Genomic DNA, 14,957 nt, shown 5'->3' on the forward strand with positions numbered 1-14,957 from the left:
ATCAAACCATGTTAAACTGCCAAATGCCAGCCTATTTTCAGCAGTTTGGTTCATGCAGGGAGCTAAGGGCTTCCTGGCATCAAACTCCAAAAGGCTGATTGAGTCAGCAGTGTTTTTCAGAAATTGTGAAGTATCCTAAACCCAAAGAGGGATTCAGCTTCAGGGGCTTTTTAGCATAGGTGCTTGCCTAATACTGGGTCAGTATTATTCCAATGGCAGCAGTCGTCATCATGGTTATGGTAGACGGTCCAGGGATATCAGGATTTCAGCAGGGACACTGGCTGTAACTACTCAGAGGTTTGGTGTGAGAGCCCTCAAAGGGCTGATGGACACTGAAATCAGTAGTGCTTTGCAAATGCATTAAACTGTTCAGGTTGTGTTAAGGGACATAGCTATCTCACAGAAAGAGGCACACAGTTTGAGCAGCGCCCAGAATTTCAGTGGCCTTCCCTTTCTGCACAGAGGGGTATGTGCTGTAGTGCAACTGGTGTGGTTTGGGTAGCCTCCCCCATCGCTGCCGGCTGAAGAACACACAGTCACACAGATGGCATAAGAGGAATTTGTCATCCTGGATTCTTCTGCAAGGCTCAGCAGCCATGGTGTGAATCAGCAGTCCCTCAGTGCCTGCTGCAGTGCTGTACGCAAGGGGAGGAGGGAGCTTAGGCTTGAGTCATTCCAAAGGATCGAGGTTCTGCTGGGCTCCTGGCAAGCCGCAGCTCCCCGAGACTGTCATCAGGGCAAGTCTGGCTGAATCACATGCGGAAGAGACACCTCAGTGTTACCTCCTGTGTCCATCTCTGAACTGCTCTGCCTGCAAAGGAGGCTCACAGGCCTCACTCTATCAGTATTGTTCCCTGAAAATGTCTTCTGCAGTGAGAAATGCTTCAGAGCAGAGATCACCAGGATTTATCCTGGAGGTGATGAGCCATTCACAGATGGAAAGGTGGGAGGGGAAGCTTTCGTTTTTACTTCCCACTGCACGGGGATGTGCATACAATTTCAGACTTACACAGCTCTGTCTGTGACTTCCGCTGACTGGACCTCAGCCATCTTTCCTCCCACTTAATCTCTCACGTACCATGTGTACTCACTGGGACTTCAGAGCAGGGTTGAGGGAAGAACAAAACACCATAAATATGGTAGGAGACAGCATGCTGTAATATCTCACCATGCCATAAATAACCGTGTACTTCAGCTGCTCAGTGTTCCTCTTGGAACTACCTGCAATCAGAGAGATCCTCTCCCTCGCTTTTCAAATGCTATCTGTAAAGGCAGTTCCCACCTTGAGGCAGGAAAGTTGGGTGTGCCTTCAAGAACGAGGTTTGTGACAGGTAAAACTCACAGCCCCACCTTCAACCTCTCATCAAAGAAGAGAAAGTCCAGAGATGGTGGTCTAAGAGTGGTGCCACAGTGCTGCGCACGAGTGATGAAAGGAGGGGTTCTTTCAGCTTTCACCGTGATGCTGCTGCTGTTATTCCTGGGGCTATTATGAGTCAGAGATTGAGGAGTGGAAAATATGCTCTGCAGTAATGGAGGGGAAGAGAAGCCCCTGCTTTTATATCCACTAACATGGCATGAAATGTACGGGTATACAAGCAGTGCAGTCTCAAAGGAGACAGTTTTGAAAGGATCTCATTAGCTTGAAGTGCACTTGTAAGATGGCACATTCACTTTTGTTGCAGTTCCTTTCAAGATTAGTATGTATGAAAGATAAAAGAGGAATAATTACTCTGGTATTGTTCCCACTTTTTTATGAGAGAGTTTGTTGGGTTTTTTTTGTAAAAGTTCCTGTTTCTTACTAGCTCTGTGTTTTCTCATTATTTGCATTTTGTTTCTCTCAGATTCAGGATGTACCTTGCATGTGTGGTAGACACAGCAAGACAGGGGCTTGCTGATGTGGGCAGGCACAGCTCGAGAGCAGTGGCAGAGGGGCAGCCAGCAGCAAGGAATCCGCAGAAGGCAGGGGGATACTCTAAGGCCTTCCTAAACAAAGATGTGGAACTGAGGGCTTTTACCCATTTAAAGGTTTAAAGCTACCAGTCTGTGACACAGCCTTTGAGGGGTCTTCCTCTGTTTTACAGAGTATCCCCTTAAGAAAAGACAAACCTCTGAGAGTGCAGGGAGAGAAAACTGTCCCCATCTTACAAAGAGATGTTCTCAGCACATGTCCCAGACGTCCCTCCCAAGCACCCACTCCCTACCTGTGGCAGTCCTAGATAAAATTCTCACATTAAGCACCTTCCACCCTCCTCCCTGGGATCTACTTATCTCCAAAAAGCATCACATGTTTAACAGTGTTTACTGCCTGATTTCTTCATACTGTCACACTGATGTCCCAGCAACCACAACTCTGTTCTGCTAAACTGAACCTATCTGATGAAAGCCAGCCATGCCACTTAGCATTACAGCACTGGGATGCAAATCCACTGGAACTCAAATTCACCAGACTTCACCAGAGAGAGGGGGACAGGGAAAGCAGACTTTGCTTTTCAGAGTGAGCTGGAGTCCACACCCATCAAACCCCTCGAGTCAGCAATAAACTGCCAGATCCGGGTTGCTGAGTGTAAATTCCCCCATGGAGTTTAACAGGAGCCAGCTGTGTGCCCTTCCCTGGCAGCATCAGCCTCCCTCTCCTCCTCCAGCCTTTCAAGACCTGGATGCTAGTAAAACAACATGTTACATACAGGGTTTATAGTGGCAAGCCTTCCTCCTCCCTTGATGCATACAAATGTTCCCAGACCTAGAAGGGATGAGTAGCTGGTGCCCTGCAGCGAGCTCTGCTGTGTCTGACTGCAGACCCTGCCTGCCTCCTGCCAGAGAGCTGATGGGGATTTTGGACAGACTCCCTTGGAAGTTGTCAGCAAAGGCACTTACAGCTGAGCCGCTGGTGGCATTTGAAGGGGGCAGGAGGAAGGCTGTGGTCCTGTGAGCCACAGGCAGCATCCCATAGAGGCTGGCTGTGTGCTCCCCTCCTGGGATTTCACTCTCCTGTGGTTCTGGGTAGCCTCAGCTGGAGACCACTGCCTTTCTCCTTCCCCCTAGCATGGCTGCTAGGAGCTATCAGTGTGATTGGGACTGATAGAAAAGTGTGCCACTGGCATGTGGTTACTCCTGCTAAGGTTGTCCAAAAGCAAAGCATGTATGCTTCACAAGTAGCAAGCCGAGGGCCAGGGGTAGACCATGGGTGGAAAGACTTGCAGGAACTTTGTGAACATCTGGGGACTTTGTGGCTGCAGGTTGTGCTGGGACTTTGCCAAGGGGTCCGAGCAGGCCATCCAGCTGTGCTGGTGAGACCAAGAGTAGGGCCAGCAGGCAAGTGGGCCACAGTGCAGCCCAACAAATAGCTGCTGTAGCGGTGGAGCCATCTTCTGCGTCCTACAGCTGTGTGCTGTCAGTGCTGGACAGTATAGCCCCTGTGCATTCAGACCTGTGGGAACAGCCACAGAGGCATGCTGGAGGAGAATGAACTCATTTCTCTAATGAAAGGCAGTGGCATGGAAGACCCTGCGTCTGTCTGATATCTCCCATCAGGGCACTGGAGGAGCAGATGCTGGAATCAGTGGGACCCATGTCTTGTCACATGTGTGTGAGCCAGGATCATCTTTAATAACCTGAGCTCCTACCTCAAGTCACTGCTCCTGAAGCTGAAAAATGGGGTCAGAAATCAGGGAAAGCCCTTGATAATTACAGAGATCGATCAGGGAACAATTGGAAGAGCCCTGATTTCTAGGAAGCATCACTCATCTCCTGACTGACTGACCATTGCCCTTGGTTGTGTTTCATCTTCCAGCACTCTCTCCAAGTGTTGCCACGCCACGGTGGCCCTCCTGTACCCCTTCACCTGGCAGCACACCTACATCCCCGTGCTGCCGCCTTCCATGATCGACATCGTGTGCTCACCCACCCCTTTCCTCATCGGCCTGCTCTCCAGCTCCCTGTCCCGCCTGAAGGAGCTACCCGTGGAGGAGGTGAGCCGTGCAACCACACCGCGGCCTTGCTCTCTGTTGCTTCCAGTGGGTTGAGTCATCTTTTGTCCTGCAAAGGCTGCTTTTGGGGTCTGCCTTGGCATCTGGTGGTGTGATGGAGCCGAGGTCTCATCCTCTGGCTCCTGCAAATACAGGGTGAGAGAGGAGGTGGACACCCCCCAGGGAGGCAGAGGTCTATGCTCTGCCTTGTCCTCAGGTTGGGAGGGCTGGGGGCTGGGATCTCCCACTGTGGGGCTGCTGTGCACAGGAGATTATTTTATTAAAGTTTCTGCATAGTGCTGTCTAGGGGCTAAGCACAAAGTTTGCCAGGCTTTTGAAGTATGATTGCTACAAATGGGCCAGGGTAGCTGCCACTCTAATGAATACAGGTGCCTAATGACAGCAATAAATAATTAAGAACCGGATTAATGGTGCACAAGGATGAACGCAGCAAGGCTGAATGTGGTCAAGGAGGCATTTCCCTTCCTGCCCACCCAGGCGACAGCGGTGCAGCGCACAGAGAGAAGAGATGGAGCCGTGGTGGTGAGGAGCAGTGGGCTGAGCTGGGATCACAGCCTTCTTCTGTCCAAGCTGTGCTGCAGTTTGCAGTGGCAGTGTTAGAAAGCTGCAACAGGGGCTCTGCTCTGGGCTCACACTGGGTGCCTGCTCCAGCTGCAGTGGTGGGTAGGAGGAGCAGGGGCAGGACTGGAGTGTTCCCTACAGAGCAGTTACAAATTAACATAAACTCCAATGATGGAAATAATAACTTCTCCTTTTTATTCCTGCTCTCTCGTTCTTAGGTCCTCGTCGTTGACCTTGTAAATAACCGGTTTCTGAGACAGGTGAGCAGAGCTATTTCATATCCATCTTCTGTCCCCTTCCTCCAGCACACCTTACCTCTGTCTGTGTTTGCTGACCTGCCTGGCTGTATCACTTACTCCTCACACAGACTGAGGCAGGATTCATGGTTGGCAGTGTTATAGGTGTTGCTGTGTATGTATGTAGTAGGAGAGTCCCAAAGCATAGCTGCTGAGGATCAAATTGTTGTGGGTTCTCTCTTTCTGTTTTGGTTTTGTTTTTTTTTTTAAGAGAGAGAACAGTGGCATTTGAGCACTATGGGTCCTTAAGTGACATCCTGTAAGGCTGAGGGCAGAGCTGGAAAGCCTCAGCTCACTACCATCTGCTGGGGAGCAGCATGGTCACAAGTAGGAAGCTGATAAATGAGGCCCTAGCAGTTGCTCTGCAGATGAGGTTGCCTGCTGATTTGTACTCTTGTTGTGGAGAGGAGGAGCGGGATGTTGAAGGGAAGAGGACAGATGCATGAGTCCTGGCCTGGGAAGCTAGTTTTGCCCCCCAGCTCTGCAGCAAATTGCTGAGCAGTGCTGCCTGCATCATTCTTTACCACGCCTCAGGTCTCATAGGTAGGATGGGACAAGTGCACCTCCTCACAGGGAGTAGCATGTGGGTGAAGGCCACTCCTTTGGTGCAGTTCTCACTTGCCAGCTGCCTTAACTGCAGGGAATTGCTTTACCTTGCACCGCTCGTTTGGGGGTTTAAGCTGAATCACACCATTGTAGCCAGAGCTGGCAGGAGGTCACACACAGTCACGGGCAGTTCCTTGGCTTTGTTGCTGTACAGGAACTCATTACGGCTCCATAACACGATCGGTGCCAGAGCAGGGGGTTGTGCTCACCTGGGCGCACACCAGCATTGTTCAGAGACCTCTTCTTTGTGTTGGTGCAGGTGCTTGCTGGCAGACGGTGGGGCACAGGTGAGCCCTGCTTGGTAGCCTCTCAGGTCAGACACCTGAAATTCTTCCAGAGTAGGGGAATATTTGGGACAAAACACCCCCTTTCTTTTTCTTTTCCCATGCTTCTTGATAGTCCTGCACTGGGAAGTGCAGGGAACATGCCAAGTGTATTATGAGTTCCCTCTTCCTTTCCTTGGAAGGGCAGGGGCTGGGGCATGTCCCAGCCCAGGCCCTGAGGGGGTGGCTCTGTTTTGCAGATGGAAGATGAGGACTCCATCCTGCCCCGCAAGCTGCAGGCTGCCCTCGAGCACATCTTGGAGCAGAGGAACGAGCTGGCGAGCGACAAGGAGGAGGGCCCTGTCAATGGCAAGCAGGGTAAAGCACGATGCCTTTCAGCTTAAAACTGCGTCTCTTCCTGCTTCTTTTTCTCCTGTCGCTTCTTAGGGGAGAGCTGGGCTTGTATTGAATGTAACACCACAGAAATTGGAGGTAGGTGAGGATTTTGGTTGAAGCTGTATTAAATATTCTGTTGCACTGGGGACAATTCTTTTTTGTGTGAAGAGAAACGGAACTGACCCCTTCCTGCCTCTACCAATCCTTCCCTTACAGCTCCAGGGAACACTTGTACTCCTTTTGGGGGGAGGGGGGTCCCGTGTGAGTGATGCAGGCTCCTCCAGGGGACAGTCCACCCACAGAGCTGTAGTCTTGGAGGTGGCCATGTGGCCCACAGGCAGCAGAGCTGAGACAGCATTTTGGGGGCCGTGTGGGCATCCCCTGGTTGCAGGGGAGCCAAGATAAAGCTTGGTGGCTTTCAAAGTAGTAGCAACCCAGTCACCTTCCATAGCAAGCACTTCCTAGGATGCTCTCTCTCTTGAGCAGCTTTTTCTGCTTGGGCTGGATCTGAAGAAAGCCAGGGAATTTGTATCCAGGGCTTTCCCTAGCATATCCTTACAGCACTCTCCTCACCACTGCCTCTTTGTTTTCTCCTTAGAGACCAGCCCTTTGAACGAGGTGGTGTCCGAGGCCTTTGTCCGTTTCTTTGTGGAGATTGTGGGCCACTACTCCCTCTTCCTGATCCCCACTGAGCGAGAGGAGCGGACCCTGCAGCGCGAGGCTTTCCGCAAGTCCGTCTCCTCCAAGAGCTTGCGGCGCTTCCTGGAGGTCTTCATGGAGACGCAGATGTTCGGGGGCTTCATTCAGGAGCGGGAGTTGCGGAAGCAGGGGGTCAGAGGTGAGAGGCTCTGCCTGGGCTCTGCAGTCGTGGAAACTCATCCTTTGCTTCTGCGAGAGCCAGGAGATGCTCTGCCTGCCACCAGCTCCATCCCCAGCACCGTAGCTGGGATGCAGGGACACCAGGAAGGAAGTGGTAATGCAAGATGATGGTTTGTTCTGACACCCCTGGGTGGCCTTCAAGAAGTCACTTGGGGACTTTCTGTCTCTGCTTCCTTACCTTCTCAAAGATGTGCATTGCTTCGCAGGAGCGCAGGGAGATGGTGTTTGCACAGGACATGGGAATCTGCTGCTGGAGAACAGAGGCCTTTTGTGCCTGATTTGATAGTTTCTTGTTGAGGTTACGGGCACCCTTCCCTGCTGCAGTAACCAGTACCCTCCATGTGTGCGTGCCTCTTCCACTCCATGTTGGGCTCCCCTCAGGACTGTCATAGGAGGAGTACGCTGCTGCAACAGCGTTTATTCTTGCAGTCCTTCATGCCCCCTTCCTGTGCCTAGAGAAAGAACTGGCTGGACTGGCTATGGCTGTTTTGGCTGGTAGAAAATAGGGATGCTCTTGTCCTTCCCAGAGCTGCTCCTGTTGTTGCACTCCTGTTGTCCCACAGTCCTGAGGGCTCTACGGGTGGCTGAAGTTTCTCATCCCCACTCCTGCTCGGTGCTGGCTTAGCAGTTTCTTCCCAAGCTCTAGTGAGCAGTGAACACTTGCATAAGGGGCTGAGGAAAAGAGATTTTGCAGCGGGGTAAATTCCGTGTGACGATTCCCCAGGTGATTGCACTTTCTGGACTTAGCTGTGTTCATAGCAGAATGAACAGAGGTTTCATCTCTCCCTGTGTGAGGTACAAAAGCTCAGTCAGCCCTGCAGTGGATTGGGGGGAGGAGGTGGTAGCAGGGCCTCTTTGCTGGGAGCCCAGCAGAAATGGACTAAAGCTCCGGATCTGGGCTCAGCTGGTGGAGAGGTGGCATGATTTGTTCCCTGTTGTGTGCACCAGTTTGCTGGCAAGCCAGGGCAGTATGCTTTCAGATGGACAGTCTTACTTTTATTTATAGGGAAGCAAATTAAAGTTGCTGACTTCTTTCTTTCTGCAGGTCTGTTTGAGGTACGGGCTCAGGAGTACCTGGAAACACTTCCCAGTGGGGAGCAGAGTGGCGTCAATAGGTTCCTGAAAGGCCTAGGTAAGGAACCAGCAAAATCCTTGGCTTCTCAGGAGGCCTGGACTTCTTGTTGCCTTCAGGTCTGGCAACAGAGAAGCTGCTGAAAGGTGGCAGGACTCTGCTAATGACTGCATGTGCCTTCCTGCAGAGCAGTGCTCTGAGCCTTGTGTGGTTAGTGCCTGACTGTGTATCCCTTCTCTGGCGGGCTGTTGGCACTGCTCCCTGATCTGCCCCTTATCTGGAGTCTGGTGGAGAACCAGAGCTTGGGCCATGAGCTATGTCTGTGTCTTCCAAAGGATTCAAGTGGGTCTTAGGAAGCAGTGGAGCAATCAGTGACTCAGGGGTGGTGGATGCAGTTCCTGATGAAAGGAAGGACATAGCCTCAGGTTTGGGCAGTCGCCATAGCCTTCAGGTTTGCCCTGAGGGATCAGTGGTAGGAATTGCCCAGGAGTATCCTAAGGCTGAATCCATTTCCCACTGTAAGTGGAGCTAGACAAGAGCTCTGGGCTGAAGTTAGAAGTCCTTGTGATAAGTCATTGGGCATGATGGCTGAGAGCGCTTGATCTCCTGTTCAGATTGTATCCCTGGCCCTCTTGTCTTTTCTTGGCCATTCAAGAGCAGCAGTGTCTGTGGGGCTGGCGTGCCCTGCCTCTTACCCACACACACTCTGGCCAGGTGAGCTTAGTAATACGTTCCCCTTCCAGGACCACTGGACAAATGGGGTCTGGAGGGTGTGCCTCAGGGCTTGCAGGGTCCCAGGGGGTGGCAGAGCTATGGCTTGCTCTGCAGGCAGCTACCTGAGCTTTGCGGGGCCAGTGGCTGTGGATAAGGACCCAGGGCAGCAGAGGTGATCCTCCGCGTGGGCCTGCTCGGCTGGTGGTGGTGGGGAGTGACACTTGCTTTGCCTGTCACTGCGAGGAGTCCATTTTCCTTTCTCTGTCTCTCCAGGTAGCAAAATGAAATTCCTCCACAAAAAGTAAGAGTGAAGCACATCCTCGTTCCACAGAAGAGAACAGCTTTACCATTTACAGCAATAAATCAGACTATTATCAACCATTCCCATTCAGCCTGCTCCCAGGAGCCAACAGCCTTGGGTGAGCCAACCGCTGCCGGGACGCGCTGGCACAGACGTGTGGTGCCGCAGGAAGATTTGATGGCTGCGGGGCTGCCGGGACAGGTTTCTGGATATCTACAGTACCATGCACTGGACCAAGCACTCTCTGAACTCTGCACTAGCACGTTGCAGGCATCCCAGCGGATTGGATCTCTTAGCTAGTCAATTCTTTGTTTTGTTGTATTTTTTCTATTTATATTGGGGTTAGAACAATTATTAACCGATGGCTGTTGCCCTGCCTCCTCTCTCCACCAAAGCGGGACTCTCACAGCACTGAGCAGGCAAAGCTCAGGCACAGTGGAGGGGAGGAACAGAGATGTATGGAAATGGGTCTCTGCAAAGCGAGGATGCTGAGGGCTGCAGGGATGATGTGGACTGAATGGGAGGAGCTTGCAAGCAAGGGAGAAGGGTGAGGGGAAACCACTAAACCTACTGAGGACTTGATGGGCCAGCCAGCTCCCCGGGTGGCTGTGCCAGGGGGTCCTGGCACGAGGAGAGGCTTTTCCTTACGCAGTGTAATTAAAAGCAAGTGGTGTAAAAGGCATGCGGACCATTGCTGTTTTGGAGAGGGGGTGATCTGTGTCTGCCCACCGAGCTACCTGGCACTTGAGCAGGAGTTGAAGAGGACATCTAACAGCTGAGCCCTCGCCTTGGCCAAGCCCTTGCCCTCCCTGTGAGCCTCGCAGCCCTGGTGGCCTCATTTCCTCGCTGCTTGCAGGGGGAGCCCAAGGTGAAGCTCACCTGCAGGGTCTTGCCTGGGAGAGCTCTCCTCTGCTCTTCGGAGGAAAAGCCAGAAGGTAGCTCTGCTGTGGCCTGAAGGGAAATCTCCTTCCCAGCTCTTGGGGGGCTGCAGGATGGGAGCTGCTACCTTTTCTGTGGGCAGCCATGCTATGCTGAGATACACAGGGCTACCAGAGTTTCTGAAAGTGGTCCGGCTGCTCCTCTGGCCAGTGGGCTTTCCTGGGCAAGAAGACCCTGTTAACCTGCAGTGGGAATCAGAGTAGCTCAGTTCCACTCGGTAACAGAGGAGCAGCTGTAGGTCCAGTGCTGCTCTGTGAATCTTTTGAAGCTTGCAAAGTTTCCTACTGTGGTAGACTCTTCTTTTTGGGGTGTTTAAGGACAGATGAAATGGGTTGTGATGGGTGGTGGCAGGAGCAGGCAGCTGGGTGGGTGCAGGGGTGAGCACATGGAGAAGTGGTGCTTCACTGGCTCCCAGCATAATGGGGCTTGTAACATCTGTGGCATGTGCCACCATATGGGGACCAGATGAGCTGGGCAGATGGCTCTAGGTGGCCCTGTTTCAGCAGCAGGTTGGTCCCAAGAACCTCCAGAGGTCCCTTCCCACCTCAACCCCTCTGTGGTGAGCACCATAAATGCCAGACAGCAGTCGTGCCATGCAGGTAGGCAGCTCCTGCATCTCTATGTTCTCCAACTTGTGTGCGGGGTCAGTTGAAGCAGTGATAGAGGGGGTCAGAGAAGGCAGCAGTGTTTATCTTCCACCTCAGAGTGATGCTCCCACAGGGGTGGCCAGGCAGGGGTGTGGGGAGGCTGCTCCTCAGCTGTACTGGGCAAAACCTTGAGTACTAAAAGCTTTAGTCTGTCACAAGAGGTGGCAGTCGCCCACCAAAGGAAACTGTGGTGGAGTTCAAGGTGACTCAAATGCTGTGTTTAAAAGCATTTTTCAAAGGTGTTTTTAATGGCAGCAAAATGGGGGTTTGCAAAGCTGGGATGCACCCACACATGCAAAGGTGGCCAGGATGACTTTGTGGAGTGCTAAATGAAGCTGATCTTGTGGCTCAGCTCAGGCCTCCAGAAGCAAGTGTACTACATGGTCCCTGCCCAGAAGCCTGTGCTCAGATATTTCACGTTCCCCTTCTCAGGTGACATTTTCAAAAACGTGGGACTTCACCTTCGTCAGTGGGAGCCGTGGTAAGGAGCTGAGAGGATTTCTCAGGATGCCCGATGCCAACAGGCTCCTTAGCTCAGTTGGAACTTGCTTGTGAGCATGCTGGGATACTGGCAGCTTTTATTGCAACATCTTAATAGCTCGAATTAAAATGGGTTGTGAAACAGCCCCGTTTGTCTCATTTGGGGACTCCAGGTGGGCTCTGCCAGCATGGGGCTCTGTGGCCACTCAGTGCTTTCATTGCCAGCTCTCAGGAAAGTGGGAATCAAGCCTACATTGCGTACAAAATCCAGAGGGGTGTTAAAAAAAAGCAGCATGAGAAGTGCAATGAAAGAAACATTTACAGCTGTGTCATGAAGGATTTAAAATGAAACTCAGACAGAGAGCGTTGGTCTCCAGCCGCAGGACAGCCTCTCCAGCTTTACGTTGAGCTGTGTCACTGTGGGATGAGCAGGACCCTGCGTCCCTCGGGGTTCTGGATGCTTTGGAGGAATCCACCTGCAAAGAAAAGCTGTAAGACCAGCTGTGGTGGGCTCGAGCATGCTCCCTCTTGCCAGCAGGAGATGCCCAGAGAAGACTGCATGAACACAGCACATACACTGTGTGTGTGTGTATATATATGTATGTATGTATGTATGTATATGCTATGTATACCCAAAACACGATACAGAATCACAGAATATTAGGAGTTGGAAGGGACCTCTGAAGATCATCCAGTCCAACCCCTGCCAGAGCAGGATCACCTAGACCAGGTCACACAGGAACGTGTCCAGGCAGGTTTTGAATGTCTCCAGAGAAGGAGACTCCACAACCTCTCTGGGCAGCCTGTTCCAGTGCTCTGTCACCCTCACAGTGAAAAGGTTTTTCCTTATGTTCAGGTTGAACCTCCTGTGCTCCAGCTTGCTCCCATTGCCCCTTGCCCTTGACATCACAGAGAATACCTGCCTACTGTACGTCCCACAGCCAAGGGATGCCTGGCAGCGCTATGCTTGCTGACTCCCAAGCCACCGGCTACACCCTGAGCCCTGTTCCCCTCCTTGGCTTCCCCACACAGGCTGTGTCCTGCCAGGGCTTGGGGGGCTGGGCAAATCCCAACTCTTAAGAAACTTATAGGAATGTCCCACTCTCCATACAGTCATTCATTCATCACTGATGGTGGCCAGTGCTGGCAGGACAGACAGGTACCCCTCCGCAGCCAAGTTTAGGGGACAAGACCTTGCCCTGCACAGGGTAGGTCTGATGTGGGTTTGGAGGGGTGTAGTCAAGGTGCTGTGGTTGCAAGCAGCTGTGTATGGGGGCCTCCAGTGCCGGGGGGCTAGGAACCTACCTCTCTGCCTGGAGACAGCTTTCAGGTCGCAGGTGCCGGTGGGCAGTTTGCAGGTATAGAGCCCCAGGCAGCCACCACAGTCAGAGGGCTTCTGGCAGGGCCGGGACTGGATGCTGTGGCAGGAGTGCTATAGTGGGAGGGAGAGAGGTGGCCACGGTGCCAGCATCAGTCAGTTGTTTTGGGGTGACATGAACTGCTCAGCCCCGGGACCACGCTAGCCAGGGGCTGTCGGCTCTGGCATGCTGGAGCTTGCAGCAGTGCAATGACTGGGGGTGAGATGAGCTTCAAAGAGCCTCTTCATCTGCCCTAGTCAGACAGGCTGGAGAGGCTCTCATTGCAAAGCAAAGCCAAGTTGCAGAAGATTATATGGTATAATGGGATTTGCTGCTGGATGTTTGCTTTCCATTTAAAATGGTAAAATAATGCAGTAAAATCTGCAGTAGCGAGACAAACTGCTCACCAGGCCATGGAGCAGCAGCAGCATGGAAGGAGCTGAAGCCAAGGCCCAAGGAAGCAGTTTCAGGGGTAGCTCGTTAGTGTGCTAAGTAGCTGCCCTATGTGTGGCACAGGTGGGTGCCCCCCGCCCACCTCCTGAGCATGGTGTTTTGGGACACCCACCCAGACCTACGGTTGCCTTCTGACCTGCCTGCTGCCTCTGTGCTTGGCTGTTGGCTCTTCTCCAAACCTCAACAGGTAGGATTTTTAGGATTGTTTTAGGATTGTCTCTGCCTGCCTGGTGTGGGTGTATGGCCAAGCAACTGCAAGTGTTTGGGTGTTAAAACTGCTGGGAGCTCAGGGCATGAGGCCATGCTGAGAAGCTGCTCTCCTTAACCTGCGTTGCAGCGTGGTGGTGCTTCTGGGGCTGTCCTGCCTGGTTTTGGTGTCTCTGTGGCTGTGACACCATTTGTGCTCGGGACCTGCTGATAGCTATTTGGTGCACAGACCCACTGGGGCTGCTGCTGGCACCCTGTTAGAACAAGTGCCAGCAACATCCCTCCCACCCTGGAGGAACCCGGGGATCTGCAAAGCAGAGGGAAAGACCCTTTTCTTTGGCCCTGTCCTCTTTGTTCAGCATTTGTAACGCCATGACATGCAGCTTCTCCGTGTCCTGCAGACAGGTCAGCTGAAGGGGCTCACTGAGTTGCCCAACCCCAGGGTCAGGAGTGGGGGTCTGGCACCCCCACTTCACTCCCATCCCCCCCCTGCTTTCCTCTCCCAAACCCTCTGTGCAAACCCTCATCCCAGCTGGCCAAGGGCAGGGTGTGCTTACCGTGTCCCCATTGAACTTCCCGTATCCCTTCAGGTGATGGCTCAGCCCCGGGTTCCTGCTGCGATAGTGCTGCAGTGGGAGCCTCCAGGGCTTGCTGGGGGGGCCCTGCTTGCTGCTGCCCAGCAGGGGTTTGGCTATGGCCTTGCTGGGGTCTTCTCCATGGCCCCCAGCTTCAGACTGCCTCTCCAGGGTGCCGGCCCAGTCCCCCAGTGCTTCAGATGGTGCCAGGGCTGAGGAGAGCAGCACCAGGAGGAGCGCAGTGCCCATCAGTGCTGAGTATTTCATCCTTGGGACCTGGCTTCAGTTGGGGTCCTGCCCAGATGATGCTGTTGGAGGTGGGAGCAGAAGTGGGAGCTGCCTCTTCCCTACCGCTGGATCCAGTCAAAGTCGTTTTTATAGTGCAGGGACCTACCCTGGGGGCACAGCCTTTTTCCCCCGCCCATTGTGCATCCCATCTCCCCACTTGCAAGCAAACCTGGCTGCTTGAACGGGCCCCGTCCCATTCCCTTGCGCTCCTGAAAGCCCCAGCACCCTCCTGCTGCGGCCAACCAGTCCCTGCTCAGTGACATGTACATGCGTGCCTGCACTTGGACGCATCTCGTCTCGCACTCAGGAGCGCAGTGTCTTTTAGCTAAACCATGCTTGCAAGCAAGGTCTCAGTAAAGCAGGGCTGTTGGTAAATGTTTGTGCGTGGCAGGGGGAGAGGAGATGTGTGAGAACAAAATGGGTCCTTTTGGCCTCCAAAAATGTGGTCGTTATATTCACTTTGGTTGCCCGAGGAGGTAGCACTGATGTGACACATTTTGTCCATCCTCCAGCTCACCCCTTGTGCCCTCTCAGCTCTTCGCCCAGTTTTAGTCAAATCTGATGGAAAGGTGACAGGCCCAGAGAGAAAGAGTTGCTATGAGCCTGGTGAAAGTGCTCTGGGGAGGGGGGGAGACACCCAATTAACGCCTCCATCCTCCCTCCGCTGCAGTGGGAGCTCATTTCGTATTAAAAAGCAGAACTCACAGGAGAGAGTTGTGTTTAACCAAGCTTTGGCTGGCTTTTGTGTCAGTGTTTAGATACCAGTGATCTGCTCCTCAGTCAAGGGTCCTCACCAGTGGGCGATCTCTATATGAAACGAGGGGTGAGTTCATACTGCAGGCTCACTATCCATCAGGTTCAAAAACCAGTCAGCACCAAGACCCAGCTCCTCTGGAAATTAATGAGTTCAGTGTTCACTGAACTGTTGGCTGATTA

At 52.8% G+C, this 14,957-nt stretch overlaps 1 protein-coding gene across 1 annotated transcript in view; it reads left to right on the forward strand.

Annotated features, from left to right (window-relative positions):
- The window catches only part of DENND2A (DENN/MADD domain containing 2A), a 35,217-nt gene extending 25,464 nt beyond the window's left edge, over positions 1 to 9,753 (forward strand). The window contains exons 14-19 of the mRNA XM_010185674.1: positions 3,791 to 3,968; positions 4,766 to 4,807; positions 5,973 to 6,090; positions 6,707 to 6,946; positions 8,033 to 8,119; positions 9,047 to 9,753. Of these exons, the coding sequence (XP_010183976.1) occupies positions 3,791 to 3,968; positions 4,766 to 4,807; positions 5,973 to 6,090; positions 6,707 to 6,946; positions 8,033 to 8,119; positions 9,047 to 9,078 (697 nt within the window). The 3' untranslated portion in view covers positions 9,079 to 9,753. The remainder of the gene's footprint in view (positions 1 to 3,790; positions 3,969 to 4,765; positions 4,808 to 5,972; positions 6,091 to 6,706; positions 6,947 to 8,032; positions 8,120 to 9,046) is intronic.
- The last annotated feature ends 5,204 nt before the right edge of the window (positions 9,754 to 14,957 follow it).

This window comes from Mesitornis unicolor, unplaced genomic scaffold, assembly GCF_000695765.1.
Source record: "Mesitornis unicolor isolate BGI_N332 unplaced genomic scaffold, ASM69576v1 scaffold32565, whole genome shotgun sequence".
Classification (NCBI taxonomy): domain Eukaryota; kingdom Metazoa; phylum Chordata; class Aves; order Mesitornithiformes; family Mesitornithidae; genus Mesitornis; species Mesitornis unicolor.